General features: G+C 35.9%; 2 protein-coding genes across 2 annotated transcripts in view; one reads left to right on the plus strand and one right to left on the minus strand.

Moving 5' to 3' along the window:
* Positions 1-213: 213 nt before the first annotated feature.
* Positions 214-13,773, minus strand: LOC106084766 (uncharacterized). Its single transcript, XM_013248678.2, has 19 exons — positions 13,688-13,773; positions 13,478-13,622; positions 13,266-13,414; positions 12,362-12,437; positions 12,173-12,302; positions 11,918-12,110; positions 11,813-11,859; positions 11,693-11,744; positions 11,185-11,231; positions 11,073-11,124; positions 10,933-11,006; positions 10,824-10,872; positions 7,945-7,991; positions 7,836-7,884; positions 7,536-7,617; positions 7,075-7,404; positions 6,653-7,004; positions 4,266-4,425; positions 214-837 (listed from the first exon to the last, which is right to left on the minus strand). The coding sequence occupies exons 2-19, from the start codon at positions 13,618-13,620 to the stop codon at positions 731-733; spliced, it is 2,139 nt and encodes a 712-aa protein (XP_013104132.2). The 5' UTR covers positions 13,621-13,622; positions 13,688-13,773; the 3' UTR covers positions 214-730.
* A 1,214-nt stretch (positions 13,774-14,987) lies between these two features.
* LOC106084772 (glia maturation factor gamma) overlaps positions 14,988-20,367 on the plus strand; it is a 31,373-nt gene continuing 25,993 nt past the window's right edge. Inside the window, exons 1-2 of the mRNA XM_013248685.2 lie at positions 14,988-15,093; positions 16,308-16,401. Coding sequence (XP_013104139.1) covers positions 15,091-15,093; positions 16,308-16,401 — 97 coding nt within the window. The 5' untranslated portion in view covers positions 14,988-15,090. The remainder of the gene's footprint in view (positions 15,094-16,307; positions 16,402-20,367) is intronic.

Raw genomic sequence — 20,367 nt, forward strand, 5'->3', positions numbered from 1 at the left:
GCGTATAAAGCACTTATACATATAATAACCATGTGGTTTAAGCATATTACACCTCTTACATAGCAATGCTTAACATTTCTAAAAGAGAAGAACAATTCTGAAAAGGTTTTATGTGACAAATAGTTTTCTTTATATAAACTATTCTTGTTTAAATAGCAACAAAAGAAACAATTTTACAAAAAAAAAAAGATTTAATCTACTTGCTGACTTTATAAGAAGTAAATTTAAATATTTAAGCAAAAATTTTGATCTTGTGTTAGTTAAATATTTTAAAATATTTATACAACATTATTCTACGAGTACTGAATACAGATTAACAGCCTTATTCACAAAACTTAATGTTCGTTTGAACCAGATTTACTTGACAGATTTCCTTTACAGAACTGTCAAATAAACCAATTTTAAGGCTTCATTAAGCTTTGGGAATAAGGCCGTAACATTTTTAAACACAAATTAATATCTAATAAAAACTTTTAATATTTTTCAATTCATGAAATTAAGATTTGATTAAGTTTTATACCCGAGGTATTTGTTTAAATTCAAATTCTTATGTGCTACACTTTGTGTTTAAAGATGAGATCACCAAATTGGAATATCAACACTATATTACAAAATATTTACGAATTTCTCTGGAGTCTAACAAAACCCTAAGGAACATTTTTAAAGTTACAGTAACTTTTATATTTTATAAATATCTTAAAGTTTAGTTAAATTCCAAATGTAATGTAGTTTAGTCGAATTGCAAAAAACTTTCCGTTGCCGATCCCACCAGAAGCTTATCCATTTCAACAGTTTTAAACTTCTCGGTAATAAAAATAAAGTGCGATTTGGATAATACTAAAAGAACAAAGAATATAATGGGAAGAACTTTAGATCAAGGAAATCAAAAATTTTGTTGTTCGATTAACCAGCTTAGACCAATGTGTGTTTGTTTCTTGCTTCTATTGGGTTGCCCAAAAACTAATTGCGGATTTTTCAAATAGTCGGCGTTGACAAATTATTTCACAGCTTGTGACTCTGTAATTGCATTCTTTCTTCTGTCAGTTATCTACTGTTACTTTTAGCTTGCTTTAGAAAAAAAGTGTAAAAAAAGTATATTTGAGTTCATTCTAAGTTTTATTAAAAATGCATTTACTTTCTTTAAAAAAAAACCGCAATTACTTTTTGGGCAACCCAATATTTCAAATTGAAAAGCAAAACAACTAAAACCCTTCAAAGAGTCTCAACAATTGTGGAGCCTGGAGATCCATCTGATCTTTCAATCTGCCGCGCGACTATTATCCTAAGAGGGAGCTCTGAGCTTGTAATAGATCCAGATTGAAAGAGGGCATCGGGTAAGAAGACTTAATTGATTTTCTAGTAATTAATCCTAGTTTTCTAGAAATAATCAAATAAGACATATGTGGCTTATATAGTTTTATTTTAGGTCGGAACTTTACGGTCCCGAATGCCATGGAGACGTTTTCGATGCAGTCGAATCAAACTATCATGATAATCCTTATGCCAGTCGGCGATGAATGTTCCGCTATGTAAGGTCGAGACTGATGAAGACCATCATCAAGATTTGAAGGTTCCCGAGCCATCAAGGGGTTGCGGTCGCGAATGCCATGAAGACGTTTTCTATGCAGTCGAATCGAACTATCATGATAATTGTGATGCCAGTCGGTGATAAAAGTTCCAGTATTTAAGGTCGAGACTGATGAAGACCATCATCAAGATTTGAAGGGTCCCGAGCCATCAAGGGGTTGCAGAGCAGAGAATGAGGCGACTGACAAGTTGGCTAGCAATGAGTACTCATCGGAGTGCTATTGAATCATTACACCGTTGTTGTATCCACGTTTTCAAATGATGGTCATTGTCAAGCTTGTTCCGGTCCATACGCCTGATCGCCGCGGGAACATAATGACCATTGGCTACTACAGGCATCAATAACCGTCATCATGGTCACCAATTATTTAAGCAAGAGCCGTTGCCACCCGGCCTCTCACTGAGACTCTTCACTCCATACCACTGATTGTCTGCGACTGCAGCTACTCCGCACGGAGCATTCCACAATCCGTAAGCTGTGGACGCGCCCGATAGTTCCCAGCTAAACTTCTTACTTACAGATTGAAGCTCAAGTTGACTAGGAATGAGTACTCATCGGAGTGCTATTGAATCATTACACCGTTTTTGTAGCCACATTTTCAAATGAAGGTCATTGTCAAGCTTGTTCCGGTCCATACGCCTGATCGCCGCGGGAACATAATGACCATTGGCTATTTACAGGCATCAATAACCGTCATATCGAGCATCATGGTCACCAATTATTTAAGCTAGAGCCGTTGCCACCCGGCCTCTCACTGAGACTCTTCATTCCATACTGCTGATTGTCTGCGACTGCAGTTGCAGCTACTCCACGCGGAGCATTCCACTATCCGTAAGCTGTGGACGCCCCCGATAGCTCCCAGCTAAACTTCTCGAATAACACCTTACAGATTGAAGCTCAAAGTTCCTACCTGTGCTCATAGTTATCCCATAAAACATCCCCTGCGCTAGCTCCTAGCAAAGATAGACACTTTCTTCGTGGACCACTCCATTTGTTAATTAAAGGCGCCTATAACTCGCCTTGTCATATCGTATGGAGCATTACACTATCCGCAACCTGTGAACGCAACCGGTAGCCCCAGCTAAGCGTCTCTTCTAGAGCTCAAAGTTCCAGCCATAGTTATCTTATGGCGCATTCCCCATGGTTTTTGGTTGTTGATGTTGTAGCCAAACGTTGCATCTTCTTTACTTCTTTTCTTCTGTCTTGTTGTTGTTGTAGCCGTATATAAATGTGGAGGTAACGATCTTCGTCAAGCTTTTATAGGTGAGGTAGCTCACAGCGTGAACGTCATAGCCATTGCTTATTTAAAGGCACCAATAAACCGCCTTGCCATATCGAGCATCATAGTCACCAAATATTTAAGCAAGAGCCGTTGCCACCCGGCCTCTCACTAAGACTCTTCGCTCCATACCGCTGATTTTCCGCGACTGCAGTTGCAGCTCTTTTATCTGCTTGCTTCTTATGAGTGTCAAGATCCAGGAACTCTGTGACTAAGATGGGGTGTGTCCACAGGGATCTGGGTCAGAGTCGAGTGGGTCTGGCTGGGCAGTTAAACAGGTGACGTGTGGTCCCTGCATCTGAGGCGGCTGCATCTGCCGGAGCGTAATTGAGTCAGAACTACTCTGGTTTGCCGGGGGAGGTCAATTTCTTCAGGTGCAATGGAAGGCAGTCGTTCTACAAGGACTACATTCACCCGGTAGCTATTTACCGCATTTTCTACCGTGTCTGCATGAATGTTGTCTAGACCTGCTTGATCTAGAGGCTCTCTCTTGTAGCGCTGAACCTCACGCTCTAGATCATGTAGATCCAACTTAAGGCTTCTGGGCGATGGATATCTATCCACAAGATGATGATTTAGATGGTCCCTGCGATAACAGACCAAAAGGTATTGCTTAGACAGCATGTAGTTATGTCTTCGCACTGGTAGGATCTTTGTTGTTGTTGTTGTAAAGGAGTGTTGCATACTGAGACGGCAGCCCATGCCGATGAATGACTTAATAGGGAAAATCCGGTACGTACAACCGGCTGCCATGGGATTGGGATGAGAAGGTGATGAGGAGGAGTTCGAGAAGGTAAATTGTTTTTGTTGTAGCCACACGTTTCGAGTATATTGATTCTTCTTTTTGAGTACCTTTCGTTGTCCTTGTCACTGGGAGAAGTTACTCAAACTCAAGTCACTGGGAGAAGTTCCTCAACCCCAAATCTCCTCAAAACTGGCATCTGGTATGATCACGATAATGTGGGCAATCCCATGGCAGCCGTTTGTACGTACCGAACTGACCCGATGGATTCCTTTATCGGCAAGGACTGCCGTCTCATTGTACACACATTGCTACAACAACAACGATGATGTGGGAGTAAAATGTATGGCCTTTGGCAGAAGTGTACGAATCTGACATCCAAATTTCGGAACAGATGTCAGGGGGCCGCATCATTGCCAAAAAATGTGCCATGTGGTTCGATAGAGATTATATGGAGCTCAAATGAGAGATCTCTGGAAGATAATATGTGGGACAAAAAACGGTTTGCAAAATTTCACAAAACGGACATCTATACCGATCAGGACATTACGAGTTTCATATGAAAGGTAATTAGAAGCGGAGTATGAATCCTATATCCATAAATCTAGACTTCCCTTTTCCATTCATGATATTATAAAAATGTCTGCAAAACTTACTCAACAGTGAAGAAAATGCCACGGCTTTGTACATTCGCTTTTCAGCAGAATGACAGAATTCATTAGCGTTAATTTTAGTATCTGTTGAATATTGCCATATACGCAATAGTTTAGCCATTACACCGCAGGGTCTCCAATCATCAAAAGCAGCAGGTGTTTCCTTGGGAAAAAATATATTATAAATAGATCAGTTGAAAAATAATATTTTGTATATACAGTCGAAACCGTATAAGTGAAACGCTGAAAATACATCGATATGGTTTCACTTATCCGTAATTTTTAGTTAAGGGTATTTCGGATAAGCGAACATTTTTTTCAGTTAAGCGGTACTTAACTGATTATGTATGAAATAACCTATGTTCAGAAAGAGCAATGGTTAGTATAACTCTTTAATAGTCAGAGTCAATCGTAACCGATATATGAAAATATGTTTTTCCGAATTTTATAGATGGCGCAAAATTCAAAAATTTCATATTGCTTCCAGCGGAAAAAAAACATTTTCACTTATTCGATTTCAGTTTGTAAAAACTTTTTCAGTTTAGTGTTATTTGCAGTTAAGCGGTTTTCACATAAGCGAATTCAATAATTGCATTGAAAATTAATGTATCTTTCCATCAAGTTTCATTTAAGCGGGATTAAAGTGTATTGCAGTTATGCGGTTTCGACTGTAGATCATTAAGATATATTTTTTGAGCTTAAGGCCATAGTTGTCAAAGCTCTAATTAATAAGCTAACATTTTTAATTGTAATTTAAAAAACCAGTAAGAAAGGGCAAAAGTCGGGCGGTGCCGACTGTATAATACCCTACATCTACCCTAAAAGTACAATGTTGGAACTATATCCAAATTCTGAAGAAATGTTGATGGACCTCTGCGGATGTTTTCAGATGGGTTTTTAACAAACTGTAATAAATACGGTTGACAAATGACAACATTAATGCCAATTACCCAAAATCTGACGAACATATATATAGGAGCTATATCTAATACCAAACCGATTTCTAGTAAACTTCTCAAATATTTCTCAATATTTCGCGGAAAGCGTTGTCCAACATTTTGTCAAAATTGTTCAATAAATGCGCTTGCAGGCGCTCTTGGAGTGAAAATCGGGTGATATATAATATAGCAGCTTTATCTAAATCTAAGCCGATTTTAATGTAATTCACCAGTAATGTCGATAGCCATAAGAAAATCCTTCCTGCCAAATTTCGAGAGAATCGGTTAACAAATTAGCACTTTATTGCAATATTTATCAAAATCGGACGAACATATATATGAGAGCTATATCTAAATCTGAACCGATCTCGAGCAAACTTCTCAGATACTGTGGTATTAGTCGAGGAAAGCGTTGTACCACGTTTTGGCAAGATTGATCAATAAATGCGCTTGCTGTGACTCTAGAAGTTAAAATCGGGCGATATATTGGGTTGTCCAAAAAGTAAATGCACTTTAATCAAATATACTTTTTTACACTTTTTTTTTTCTAAAGCAAGCTAAAAGTAACAGCTGATAACTGACAGAAGAAAGAATGCAATTGCAGTGTCACAAGCAGTGAAAAAATTTGTCATCGCCGACTATATGAAAAATCCGCAATTACTTTTTGGGCAACCCAATATATATATGAGAGCTATATCTAAAACTGAACCGGTTTCCTTGAAGTTCGCTAGTAATAACGATAGCCATAAGAAAATCCTTCCTGCCAAATTTCGAGAGAATTGGTTAGCAAATGAAATGCAATATTTCTCAAAATCGGACGAACATATATATGGGAGCTATATCTAAATCTTCGTCTCTAGGCCGAAAAACATGGCTGTACCAAATTTGAAGACGTACAATTGTGATTGGTTGACAAATTACTGCATTATGGAGTATTATTCAAAATGGGACGAAAATATATATGGAAACTATATCTAAATCTAACAAATTTCTATGAAATTCAGTAGCAATAGCGGGAATCATAAGGCAATCCTTTGTGCAAATTTTCGTGTGAATCGGTAGATAAATGACCAAATTAGTGCAATATTAGTCCAAATCGGAGGAACATATATATGGCAGCAATATTCAAACCTAAACCGATATTTTCCATTTTCAATAGGCTTCGTCTCTAGGCCCAAGATAGTGATTGTGCCAAATTTAAAGACGATCGGATGAAAATTGCGACCTGTTCTATGTACACTAATTAACATGGACAGACGGACAGACAGACGAAGGGACATAGCTAAATCGAATCAGAAAGTGATTTGGAGTCGATCGGTATACTTATCAATGGGTCTATCTCTCTTTCTTCTGGGTGTTACAAACAAATTCACTCTGTTATAATACCCTGTACCACAGTAGTGGTGTAGGGTATAATAAATAAATAATATTTTTATATTCATATACACATACTTCGTTATCTATGAATGTTTCTTTTTGCTGTAATGATTGACCATTAGGGTAGTTTGGCTCCATGCAGGCCATATCCTCTATATCATTGGGTATAAACATATTTGCATTTTCATTAAGAATATTGTCACGAGGAGCAGCTTTCTGATCAATAATTTCTTCTGAACAATTTGAATTCTTCTTCGAAATCTTGCGATGAGAAGTTTGCCACTGGGGATATATTTCCTTAGCCAACAATCCATTATAGTCACTCTTGAAAATATCTTTCAACAAATTCAAAAAGTTTTCTTGGAAATCTCTCATATTAGTGGCATATTGTTGCTTTTGCTTTAACTTCTTACAAAATAGTAATGTTCTGAAATAGTCAAGGGGTTATATTAAAAAAAAAAAACAACAACAAGCTTTACAAAAACGGTATAACTTACCTTTTATTAAATCGCTTGAGAAGTTGTTTAGCGGCAATGGTCTTTTTAGATTTGAATTTTCTAAAAATACCTTTAGTTACTCCTATCAACTCTTTGGGAGGTTTTTGCAATTGGTCCAGCATCTCCTGCTGCTCTATTTTTATGCATGAGTCGATGATTAAATTTGAGTGTTTGGTTTCATTGTCGTCTGTTGATTTTGTTGCAAACTTTTGTAGGTCATTGTAGTTTGGTGTTGCCTGCACTGTCTCGTAGCCGTAATCAATTTCTTCCTTTATTTCATCCTTTATAACTGGTGATTTATTTTTAGTCTCCATTGACAAATCATCAAGACTTTAAATAAGAGCATATACAAAAGATTGTTTATTAGAAATCTGTGTATAAATTATCTTATTATTTATTTCTAAAACTTTAGTTCAAAAAATTAAAAAAAAAAAATTTTATAAACAGAGAAATAAACATACCATTTGTTTGCCATTCGACAAGGAGTAGCGATGTGGTCTGTTTCCATACAACTATATCCTCTAAGAAGATCAAAAGGATGGTCTGTGAAATATATATTAGAAGCAATTCTTAGTTAGCGACACTTCAATGGATATTTGACATAAGCATAAATAAAAATAAGTTATAATACAAAACTGCAATAAGAAATTAACTAAAATTACTTTTAGTAACATATTTTTGAATTATAAAAGCGATTTAAATTTTTAGTAAAATTTGATTTTTGTATTACGATTTCAATATTCGCAGTTATATATTCTTACCGCTGCTTAGACGATTTCGTTTATCCGGTATGTTTTCTTCATAACCACTCTGAAAATATAAAAAATTTAGATTATTTTTGTTTTTTACATTTTGGGGTATATCTTTTACCTTTCTTTTGAGTAAAGTTCTTTTAAAGAAAGGGGCATGATCTTCATCTGCAATAATTTATAAAAAAAATAGATTAATATGCTATTTAAAAAAATATTTAAATAACTCTTTGGATCAAGTTTAGAGCCATGGTCTTGGGGATGGGAAATTCCAATTTTGGCTGCTGATGTTGGGTAAGTATAGCAAAACCTGTCAAGGGTTTAGAACAGTGTTGGGCACATGCGTGATATTTCCTAGCCCATGTGCTTATATTCTTATGCACGTACACAAATTTATGCAATAGTGTGTGTCTATTTGCCCGCCTCTGGTTTAGAGTTCGCAAGCCTAACATTTTTGTGCACTTTCATTATCCCCTGAACCTTATCCTAAATATGGATAAACCGATGAATGCGAATATTTGTTTACGTGTACCTTAATTGTAACACAAATCACATATTTGAATTTGGCTTTAAATACCTATTAATTAAACAATTAATTGATCCAAATTAAATTAAACAATTAATTGATCCAATCATTTTTTAATTGAATAAGATTTTTTTCAATTACAGTCGTGACTGAAGTTTTTGCCATTTTGAATTAAAACTATAATTGGTTCAATAAATAATAGCGAATGAAAATTAATTTATTCAATAATTTTTTATCGAATCTTAAAATATTTTCAACTAGCTGACCCGACAATTATTTTCGACAATTAAAGATCTTTTAGTGAAATATAATGGCCTTTATGTGAATCCCATATGATCTTTATTGGTCTACGAATTTAAGTTTGGATATAAGGTGTACTCCATTCTTAAAATACTTCATTTCAGCCTGATATTCTCATGATGCCTGATTTAGTGGTGTTTTCAGGGGAGAGGTGGTCCCCTAGATACTTGGCCCTTAAAAAATATCAGCATCGTGCTCTCAAATACCAATTATTTAAACCCCATATTGCCATTGGCTTTAAAGGAGGTTACAGTATGAGGCGTCCCCCAAACACATGACCCCCAAACACATGACCTAAATAATAAAAATCAAATTCATTTTCTAATCTCAAATACCTTTCATTTGAGCCACATATTGGCATGGTCAAAAAATGTTTTTCCTTTGGGGGTGTTTTGGGAAAGGGGTGATGCCCTAAATACATGGTCCTAAATTTGGATATCAAATTCGTATTCTACTCCCAAATACCTTTATTTGAGCCCCATATTGCGATGGTCACTAAAAAATTGCTGTTTGTGGGGTATTTTGGGAAAGGGGTGGACACCCAGAAAATTGGTCCGGAAAATGGGTATCAATTCTTGCTCTGCCCCCCCAATTCCTTTCATTTAAGCTCCACATTGACATGGTTGGTAAATATGCCCGATTTAGGGGTGTTTTGGGGATTGGGTGATCCCCAAAATATATCTGCAACGTGCTCTATTCTCATATATCTATGTATCATTTATTTGAACCCCATATTACCATTGCCCTCAATATTGGATATCAAATTCGTTTTCTAATCTCATTTTAACTCCATATTGCAGAAGTCAGCAAATATGTCCGGTTTGGTGTATTGGCCCTAAAAACGATGAATATTTAGATCCACTGTCTGTAAGACCCAAATTGTCTTGGTGAACAAATACGTCCTATTTGGGGGTTGTTATGGTGATGGAACGCCCTCTAGACAGTTGGTCCCTAACTGTCTGGTTGATATTAGATAAGTGGTCTACTCACAAATACTTTTAATTTGAGTCCCATATCTCCATATTGGGCAAACATGACCGGCTTGGGGGTGTTTTGCCAGTTTCTCAGACAAGGCAGAACACATATCGCCCCACCAGAGGATGCACTTCGATAATTGGTGTAAGATTATATTCATCGGCACCTTCGATAACCATGCCCGTCCGTCTGAACGGCCTACAGTTTCTCACTTTGTTGTTCATAGTACTTATATTTAGTTCAATCCCATGGCAGCCGGTTTTACGTATCGAACTGACCCGATGAGGTCCTTCATCGGTAAGTGCTGCCGCCTCCGAAATGTCAACCACTACCCCTTAACTGTTTGACTTTAAAGCCGCTATCACACGATATGTGTTGTCACTTTCTCTATTCATAAAACTTCCCTTCTGTACGCCAAATACGAATAGAGCGCGCTATAATTGGAATGTATTCTCATATGAGTTGTTTTTTTTTTATATAAATACATGTAGGTCGATGTAATATAAGCTCGCTTTAATCGAAAGAGTGGCATATTTATTCGAAATCAGTTTTTCATATTAAATTTTTCGTACGTATCAGACGATGTGTACAATTTTCAGTTAGTTTCTTTGAAATCACATATCGTAGCAAAGCTGCTTAAACTAGTTTTCACTGAACTATATATATCTTTTGTATTACATACGCTTGGTACATAAGGAAAGTCTTATGAATACATAAAGTCACAACACATACATATGTATGTTACCCATATATCACGTGATAGCAGCTTAACATCGACACAGGAACAGAGATATGAATTGATTCACACGACCGGCTGTATAATAGAAATATTTACAAAATAGCCCTTTGACGAATAGGTCAATGAATGAGGATCGCTGATATATCAAAATATTCGCCCAACAAACCAAATAAAAAATAAATTAAAATAGAACAAGAACAAGCCAAATGATCTAATATAATATATAAAATAAAACAGGTTCAAAGATTCCCAATAAAAAATATATTGCACATTTCTCTGGGTTATTATTTTCTTCAAAAAATTCCTCTTTGTGACCTTTCCTTTAAAATTTCCCATTTTACCGCATTCGAAATGTAACAGCAAACCTGATTGCGATTTATAAAAAAGTAGCAGTGGCTCTCTTGTATTTTCTAAATTCCATGAATTAAATAATAAAATTGACAAAACTAAAAAAGCTTACCCTTGCTAAGTCGCATTTGTTTTGCAACTGGCCCTTCTTCATAATCACACTAAAATATAAATTGAAAATGTATACAAATGTCTAGTAAAATAACTATTTCAGAAGAGACCTGTTTACGAATAGGAGTTGCCATTGAATCTGATAACATGTTTATATTTCCGCCGAGTGGGTGTTCCAAAGAAGCTACAGGGTAAATATAAAACACATCGTATTTAATTGGAAATATTATTTATTTTCTTGTTCTCTTACCATGATGCATATGAATTGGGGTTTTCAACAAGGCAGATGTCTGATATGTACTCTGGAAATATTTTAAAAATTAACAAATTTTAGTTCTATCAAAATGATTTTCTATACATACCTCTTTTTCAAGAGTATTTTCGTGAAAGAAAGTGTTATGTTCTTCTTCTGGAAATAAATACAGTTTATTATTATGTATGTGAAATATTAAGAAGTGGTTTTAGAAACGCTTATATTTTTATATTTGCTAAGTCAAAACACCCGGCACGGGATAGCTGTGAGCACTACACAAGCTGGAACAATGAGGTCCGATCTGTGTGGTGTTCATTGCTGTTACGCGAGGCATAGCTGTGAGCTACCGCCATAGTTTGCGGATAGTGGAATGCTCCATTCGGAGTAGCTGTAACTGCAGTCGCGGACAATCAGCGGTATCGAGCAGAGTCTCAGTGAGAGGTCGGTAGGCACCGGCTCTTGCACCAATACTGAGTGCCTACGATGCTAGATATTACAAGGCGAGTTATTGGCGCCTTGATCGCTTATAAGAGCTTGACGAGGATCGCCACCTCCGCATGCAAATGCGGCTACAACAACAACACCCTAGGGTATAAAACCATATATGAATTTCTCACCATAACTGACTTGTGTGCATCCGTCTGTATGCGCTTCTTCTTCATAATTTCGCTTGAAAATGTATAGAAAACATTTTATTCAATAATAACTTATTATTGTGTCATTCGTTAAACTTTTACCTTCCGCTTGGGCGTACGTTTCTTGCCAAGTGGCACACTCCGTTCTTCTGTAAAAAAAAAGTAAAATTTTAAAAGCATATCATTCAATGTTTTCCAAAAATTCACCATAAAAACTTTCGGGACATGAAAAAAATTGCAATATTTCATCATTAGTGGCATTGCCAAAGCCACATTCATCGTCCAACTCGGGAAACTCATATGTAGCATTAAGTTCTCGTATAGTTATTTCCCGTATTTGGAATTTGGTTGATCTAAGTTTTGTAGATTTCTTAGCTGAAGACTTTTTATTTTGTTCGTTCTATGTGAGTGATAATAGGTTAAATAAATGTATAATCTACAATTACAAACATATATATTTACCTCGACTTCAGTCTCTAAGGTTAATGTCTCCAAATCATCTAAAATTTCGGAGCAATTAAACTTGGACAGATCAATGTAATCGTTGGATTGCGTTAAATTTAGTCTTCGTTTCTTAAAATTTTTCTGGCCGCTATAAAAAATTAAAAAAAAAAATTATTTGTATTTGGTTGAAGTGATGCATAGCCATACCCAGACACATTTCTTTCGGTAGGTGTTCCTTTTATGTTGTATTTTATGCTTCGGACAACTAAATCTTCAGATTGCTCTTGTTAGAAAAGAAACAGACATAAAAAAACGGTTAGAGACTTATGTCCAAAACTTAGTGCAGCTTTAAAATAGGTTTTTTTGACAGATTTCTTTATAGAACTGTCAAATTAACCTACCCTTTAAGCTGCATTAAGTTTTGTGAATACGGGTATTAACGTCCAGAAATGAATTTTAGATCATGTAGAAAAGAGACCGAATTTTTTGAAAACCCCAACCCCATCAATGTTGATAACCCCGTAAAAGTATTGGAGAACAGTTTAACATTAAATATAGGAAAGATCCTTTTCAATATTCAACAATATTTCAAACACGATAAGTTAGGGCGTTACAAGTTGTACGAGGAGCAGATGTGAAATGGTTATGCACCTTTGCCAGAAGAAAACATTTTTTTTTTTGGTAGCAGTGTGTTGTACACTGGGTCTGCAGCCCCTGCCGGTGAAAGACTCCATCGGGCAAACCCGATACGTACAACCGGCTGCCATGGGAGTGCAGCTACTCACCTGTGTCAAACACTTCGATATTTTATTATCCGGGTCGATATCGGAGGCGGGCATTATAAAATGTGGGTGTCTTTCAATCTTATATTAGAACTACGAAAGTTGATTTCGATAACCAACAAGTATTGAACCTTAACATAACCTCAAAAATATTATAATCAATGAATTAATTGACTTTCTGCCATTGCAAATACAAAGATATGTTGACATAATTACTGGTTGTCGATAAATTAACCATCTACCACTTGCAACAAAGTCTTATTCTGTAAATTTCTTCTATTATGGCCCAAAGTCAACATAACCTCACATAAAGTATCCTCAACACTTACTTAATAAACTACAAACTTGTTGCTGATAGATTTTCAGTGAACCAATCATCAAATTAGAGCAAATACGAAATGGAACACTACACTCTGTACTTTTATCATCATTCTGAGAATTTTGTGAGTTTGCTTGAATGGTCGATATTAAAGAATCACTAGAATACGGCAAAAATTAGAAATTATTATGTATTTATATACATATATGTGGAAAATCTTACCAAAGTTTTGGAACATTTATGGAATCTATATCGTGTTTTTTGTAGTATTTAATTAAAGCTTGCGTTCCAGATGTCCCTGCTAACCAAGCTGCGGCATAAATGCCATTTTGCTTGTGGCTAATGAGTGATTGATCGAAAGACATTGCTGCAGGGCAAACACTAATATATTAGAAGATCAAGTTGTATGTATAAAAATGCAAAAAAACTTACAAATTGTTTTCTCTATTATCCCGAAAGCAATTGAATCACTTTACATTCCAACGGCCGGCGTCGGAAAATTAATTTAGTGAATGCAGTGTAGTCGAAGATTCATCGATTAATTTCGATAACATGAAACAGTGGGACAACTCAAAAATACAATTGCTGTGTTTTATTAAAGGCTGGTATCATCCCAAAGATTTGAGAGAGTACCACAGCTTTGTAATCAAGCTTTAGATTTACTTCGAAATCAAAACAAAAATAAAAGTAAAGTGAACACATTCCGTAGAAGTGGTACTGAGTTCTATGAGCAAAATAATTAAAAGCTCGCGAAATGAGCACCAATCAACTCAGTGTTGCCACTTCGATGTTTTTTGCCATTTTTCTCACTATTTTTGACGGTTACTTTTTTGAAAAACTACAATACAAAAAACGCAATGAAAGCGTAATACTTTTAACAAATTTTTTTCATAAATAATGAGGGAATATCCTACTGAATGAAATCAGCAGGTTTTTTATGTATGTTTTATTAGCTCCATGCAACATGAAATTAAATTGTTTGCAAACGATTAATTAAAGCACATAGTACTTTATAAGCCAAAAATGATTAAAATTCGTCCACAATTATAAATCGATGTTTGTCGCCATCTTGTATTCTAACAATTATTTATCAATGGCGACATAAATGTCTTGGCTCCAAACCCAAATTTCGCAAGACGTGCATACTTAGCTTTAATTTGTACGGAGAAAAATGCTTACTAAGCGGATTATTTATCCCCGCTTATTATCCCCGTTCATTAAAACGTATGGTATTATCATTCAACCGGAATGATAGCACTGATAGAGGAAAAACTCAAAATATTCATTCAATGATGAAACTTTCTGCAATGCAGTAATTGCTAAAGATTTTAATAAAATCATATATATGAACTCGGAGAAACATTTATTAAAAATGAAATGACAATTTTTTTTTGCTGATAATTGATTATTTCGAATATGTGTTAATATTGGCCAAATTTTAAATACAAAGCATTTAGCTTGAAGAGAGATTTATTTATCCATAAGCTTACGAATTCGCTAGATTTGTAAATAAATACAAGTATTTGTCATACATTAAATATTGTTACGACACACGATTAAGACGGAGCTAATAACATACTATCCTTCGTATTGAAATTGCTTGATTTCAATGCTTACCCTGCTGTAAGTGTGATAACTGGTAATAAGTGGCGGTAAATCGATTTTTTACCTTTATAATTGACTTATCGATTTTGTACAATTATTGAGATTTGCATTCATCATTATCGATAAATTGAAAGTCGACCAACTATAGAGCCATAGTTTTTTTTAACTAATAAGAGACTGTTCTCCTAAATAATAAGAACATTAACATATAAGATTGTAATATTTCGAAAATGGTAAGATTTTTAACTCTATTAGTGCCAATTAGCATGCTACGCTACGTTAATAAGTGGAGAAAGTATTAATTAATTCGATGACTCAGTTTTGTTGATGATAGTAGTGTTGTTTTTTCTTTTGTTAATTAGGGTGTGAGTGTTTTTTTAAGCAGAATATAAACAACAACATATGATAAGAATTTTATCTGCTTGCATTCGTGCTACCACTATTGATAGCTATAATTTCAAAATAAATCATTTGATTTTGTTATGGTGAATGTTTCTGTCTTCTACAGCAAATGTTTTTGATAATTTTATCTTAGTAACCGAATTGTTTCTTCGACACAATGCTTATCGTCTGAAGAGAGCTTCAACCCCTATATTAACCGGAATTCAATTAAAGTATATGTGGATCAATCTATGTCTTGTCATATCAAAACAAACAGATTTTGGTTAAGAGGGGTGAACTGAAAAAAGTAAATAATTTTCGTACTTGGTGCACAATTTTGACTTACTTAGGGTTTAATGACAATAAATAGAGTGCAAGAACCGGGGTGTCGCTAGAAGGATGGGATGAAATGGCAGAAGTTTCAGTCAAAATACCTGTCTAATACCCTAACCAAATATGCATGATTGAACACAAGGATCCGCATCATTTGGGAGCAAGTCAGTTAGGCCCATAGCTTGACGATTATAAACTTGGTAAATGGAAATCATTTCATTGATACATGATCCGAATAAAGAGCTTTTATGACTGGGTAAACACAAGGAGTTAGATTCTATGATTCAATGAATCTATGGAAATGTCAGGAGCTGAATCACCGTAAAGGTGATCGACTACGCCGACTACCCCTGACCTTTCCATGGGATTATGGAAAGATCAGGGGTCAAATTACCGTATAGGCGATCGACTACGTTTTTATAACGACTGAAATTTCTCTCGTTTTTATGAGTGATGCGGTAATACAGTATCTTCAGAACACCTCTTAAGGTTTCTTTTCTGTTGAAGATTACCACATAGTGTTTTCAGACTTAGGGTTATGTACGTATCATGGGATGGGTTAATTACTCCACACTTTTCTTCAACCTAACATATTCTACTTTAATTTGGAAAAACACGTATGACGGATGCGTATGAGGCTATTTTTGTTGTTATTGTCTTACTTATACTTTATAAATATAAAAGTAAATATAACATTAAAAAATCTTACAAAAATAATTTACTATATTTTTAGGGTGATAGTAGAATTTGTGATATAAGCGATGAAGTTCGAGCAAAATTAAAAGAGTTCCGTTTTCGAAAAACTCAAATAAACTCAGCACTCATATGTAAGTATACAAATTTTATGTACTTTAGACAGCATTAAGTATTTGTATCAAATTTCAAAATTTGATTAATTTAATTAATTGATTCAATAACTAAGTCAAATATAAAATAATAGTATTATAATAATAATACTCAAATTGAAGCCGTTTAACTTCACAAACTCTAATCAAAAAATGATAATGTATTGTTGCATGTGATATCATTGAAATAAATTAATTGAAAACATTAAATTATATATTAATTATTATCATGCCATTAAAAAAATATATGCCGAGGCGGGCTATCTTATTATATGGCGTCATTTTTCCATATCTTATAAAAATGTTTGTAAAATATACTGATAATAAATAAATTTATTTATATGTATTAATTCGAATAGTTGAAAATGTTATATACTTATCTATATATTGTGAGTTCGATGACTAAAACTATTTAGCGTCAATATCGGATCACGCTCTTGTGAAAAACAAAATCTAATTTGCCAGGGGATCATTTATACAAACTACATCATTACTGTGATACATGTAATTATAGCTTATAAAATTTGTGTGTAACATAAAAAAGAAAAGGCTGTTGTTGTTGTAGCCACATTTTCATATGGAGGTGGCGAGCAAGCTCGTTTCGCCATTGGTTATTTAAAGGCTTGTCATATCGAGCATCGTAGGCACTCAGACTTTCCGCTCGATACCGTTGATTGTTCGCGACTGCAGTTGTAGATACTCCGCATTGCTACATACCACTATCCGCAACCTGTGGACGCGACCAGTAGCTCGCACCTAAGCTTCTCGTGACAGAAATGATCAACACACAGATGCGACATCAATATTCCAGCCTATGTGCTGCTCACAGCTACCCTGTGCCGGGAAAAGAAGAAGTTGTTGTTGTTGTTGTTGTTGTAGCAGTGTATTGTACACTGAGGCGGCAGCCCTTGCCGATGAAGGACTTCATCGGGTCAATCCGGTACGTACAACCGGCTGCCATGGGATTGGGAAAAGAAGAAGTAGTAGGTTCAAGTGTATAAATCGAATCAGTGTCATTTATGGCCATTTCTATCTGTCTGTGTTAATGTGTTTACAAATTCGTTGTTGTTGTAGTAGTGTATTTTAAATTGAGGCCCTTACCGATGAAGAACTCAATCGGGTTAATCCGGCACGTACAACCGGCCGCCATGGGATTGTGTACAAATTGGTAGTAGTTGTTGTTTTTGTAGCCACATTTTTATGTGGAAGTGGCGACCCTCGCCAAGCTCCTGTAGGTGAGCAAGCTCGTTCCAATCCAAAGGACCGATCGCAGCGAGAACAGGCTGGCCATTGGTTATATAAAGGCGCTAATAACCCGCCTTGTCATATCGAGCATCATAGGAACTCAGTATTTGTGCAATAGCCGGTGCCGCCCGGTCTCTCACTGAGACTCTCCGTTTGATACCGCTGATTGTTCGAGACTGCCGTTGCAGCTACTCCGTATGGGGCATTCCACCATCCGCAACCTGTGGACGCGCAAGGTAGCTTGCAGCAAAGCTTCTCGTAACAGCAATGAACACCACACAGATTGGAGCTCAATGTTCCAGCCTGTGTGGTGCTCACAACCATTCCGTGCCGTGGTAAAAGTAAATAGTGTGTGCAAAAATTTGGCACAGAAAAATCCTATTGACACCTGAAGAGATCGATTCAGATTTAGATACGACTTCCAGTTGTATAAACATATATGTATTTGTTCTATACTACTGTGTATACAGAATTTAATCGCAATCGGCATTTACCTACATACATATATAAATTGAACAATGTTTTCCTCTACGGCTATCACTAGGGCCTATAAATTAGATCGAAATCGCTTTCAATGTAGATAAATATCCCCATGAGAGAACAGGCGATATTTCTCTATTGTTAATGGGTATAATCCAATTGGATCAAAACCAAACAGACCACTTCGTAGATGTCGAACGTGGCCGCATCGGCGAATTGCTACAACAAAGCATCTGTTTTGGGATTTTTTGAAAAAAAAAAAATAGATTCGCCGTGACATTAATAATTTACGGCAAATTTGCTTCAACCAATCAGAGCATGAATAAAGAAGTTTATTCATATTTGAGTGTCAAGCAAGAAAATACAAACAATAAAATGTTCAAAATTCCCCATTAGTTCCAGAGGCTTAACCCACAAAATCACCAAGATTGCACGTTTATATAGTTTTCACTAGGTTTGAAAGCGATTGAAGCGATAAAAGTAGCTACCAAGTGCAGACCAGGGTAGTTGTGGCTCAATTTCAATTGGGCTGAAATTGTTTCCAACTTGATAGGCGCGTGTCTCGATTATAACCAGGGACCAATTCCATGGCAGCCGGTTGTATGTACCGGATTGACCCGATGAAATACTTCATCGGCAAGGGCTGCCGCCTCAGTGTACCACACACTGCTACTACAACAACAACAACATAACCAGGGACCACACATCACAAATGTCAAATGCATAGTGGTGCACATTAGGATTCCTCCTGAATTGAGTTCATACTATTTTGATAGGGATAATTAGCGGTTCAAATAGATATATTGTGATTAGAGCTCAATCACCACAAGGACCATTTGTATACGTCTTTTTGACACTCACTTTGAGCGCATATGCTGCCAAGAATGGCCAATGGGCTAAACGTTTAAACCGAAAGATAAAGTTGCTTCTATTTATCACTATGAGGTAACTTGGTGTGTTCAGGGAACCACTCCTACATGTAGAGCTGGCGCTTTTACTGCTGATAGGGGTCCTTACAAGTTATTGCAATGTCGGGACTTTGACGTCGCGTTGGACACATGACGGACTTACGCATGATTTGTGGGGATAAGGAGGAGTTTTAGGTGGTTGAGCACCTATTGTGGCACTAGCCTGAAATTGCGGGGGTAGGTGCGTGACTATGGCTAAATGAACACCTTTTTACCTGTCTAAATTGGTTCCAGGCACATAGTCCTTTCGTCATTCTTGACTACAATAAGGGCTTCAAATGGCAGATAGGAGGGAACTTCTCTAGCCCTCCTGGCTTCCATTGTTGTCATGCATGTTGGCTCCTTATCTTCTTTATTCTAATGTCTGGCATTGTACTGCCGGAAATTGTGTCTGTGTTCTTCAGCGCTTTTTGAATCTTTTTGGTGGCGGTACAATGAACCTAGTTCCCTGGGTAAAGCTAATAGCGATTAAGATTGTTAGACGCGTACCATTATATGGGCTATGTTTAAGAACCATAACAGCAGAAAACACAAAAATCAATTCAGAGAGTTTTTATTTTGAAGTTTTTTTTTTTTTTTTTTGGACTTTAATCGAAATGGCAGAGTACGACTCTATATGCCAGGTTGTACTTCCGAAGTTGGTGTCCCCACCAACTGTAAATTAAAACACGTGTATTAAAAATACAGAATTAAAACCAATGTACAGTTATAACTGTACTGTGTATAACGATGACTAAGCATCGAATCCCGAAGCGTCCGCTTCAGACGAATTCTAAATGCAAAGTGTATTTTGAAGTTTATATTTTAATAAGCGAATTCAAATATGAATTGACATATCAAGTTCCATCAGCTGTGCTGTGCTGTGCCATAGGAATATTTTTTCCACTGATTGCTTTGAATCACGCTTAAACATATGTTCACTATGATATAGGGTATCAAAAAGCGACTTTGTCCTGCTGCAGTTCTTGTTTAAATTGCTGTTAATTTCGAAACCTCATATTTACGGGGCATTTGAAGAATAACATAACATAACATACATGTATTTTATGTTTAAGTTTTAAAAATTCGTCTTAAAGATCAAGATTGAGAAATATATAGCAATTCCAAAATGAAATGGAGATAACTCAACTCTGACTATCCATATCCATAAAAGGGAGTTAATAAACTAAGGTAGTTACAGGGTTGCATAACTTCGTATCATACATTTGATTATTTTAGTGACAACAACTCCGCATATCGCTCATAAACTTCATCG

Source organism: Stomoxys calcitrans, chromosome 3 (assembly GCF_963082655.1).
Source record: "Stomoxys calcitrans chromosome 3, idStoCalc2.1, whole genome shotgun sequence".
Classification (NCBI taxonomy): domain Eukaryota; kingdom Metazoa; phylum Arthropoda; class Insecta; order Diptera; family Muscidae; genus Stomoxys; species Stomoxys calcitrans.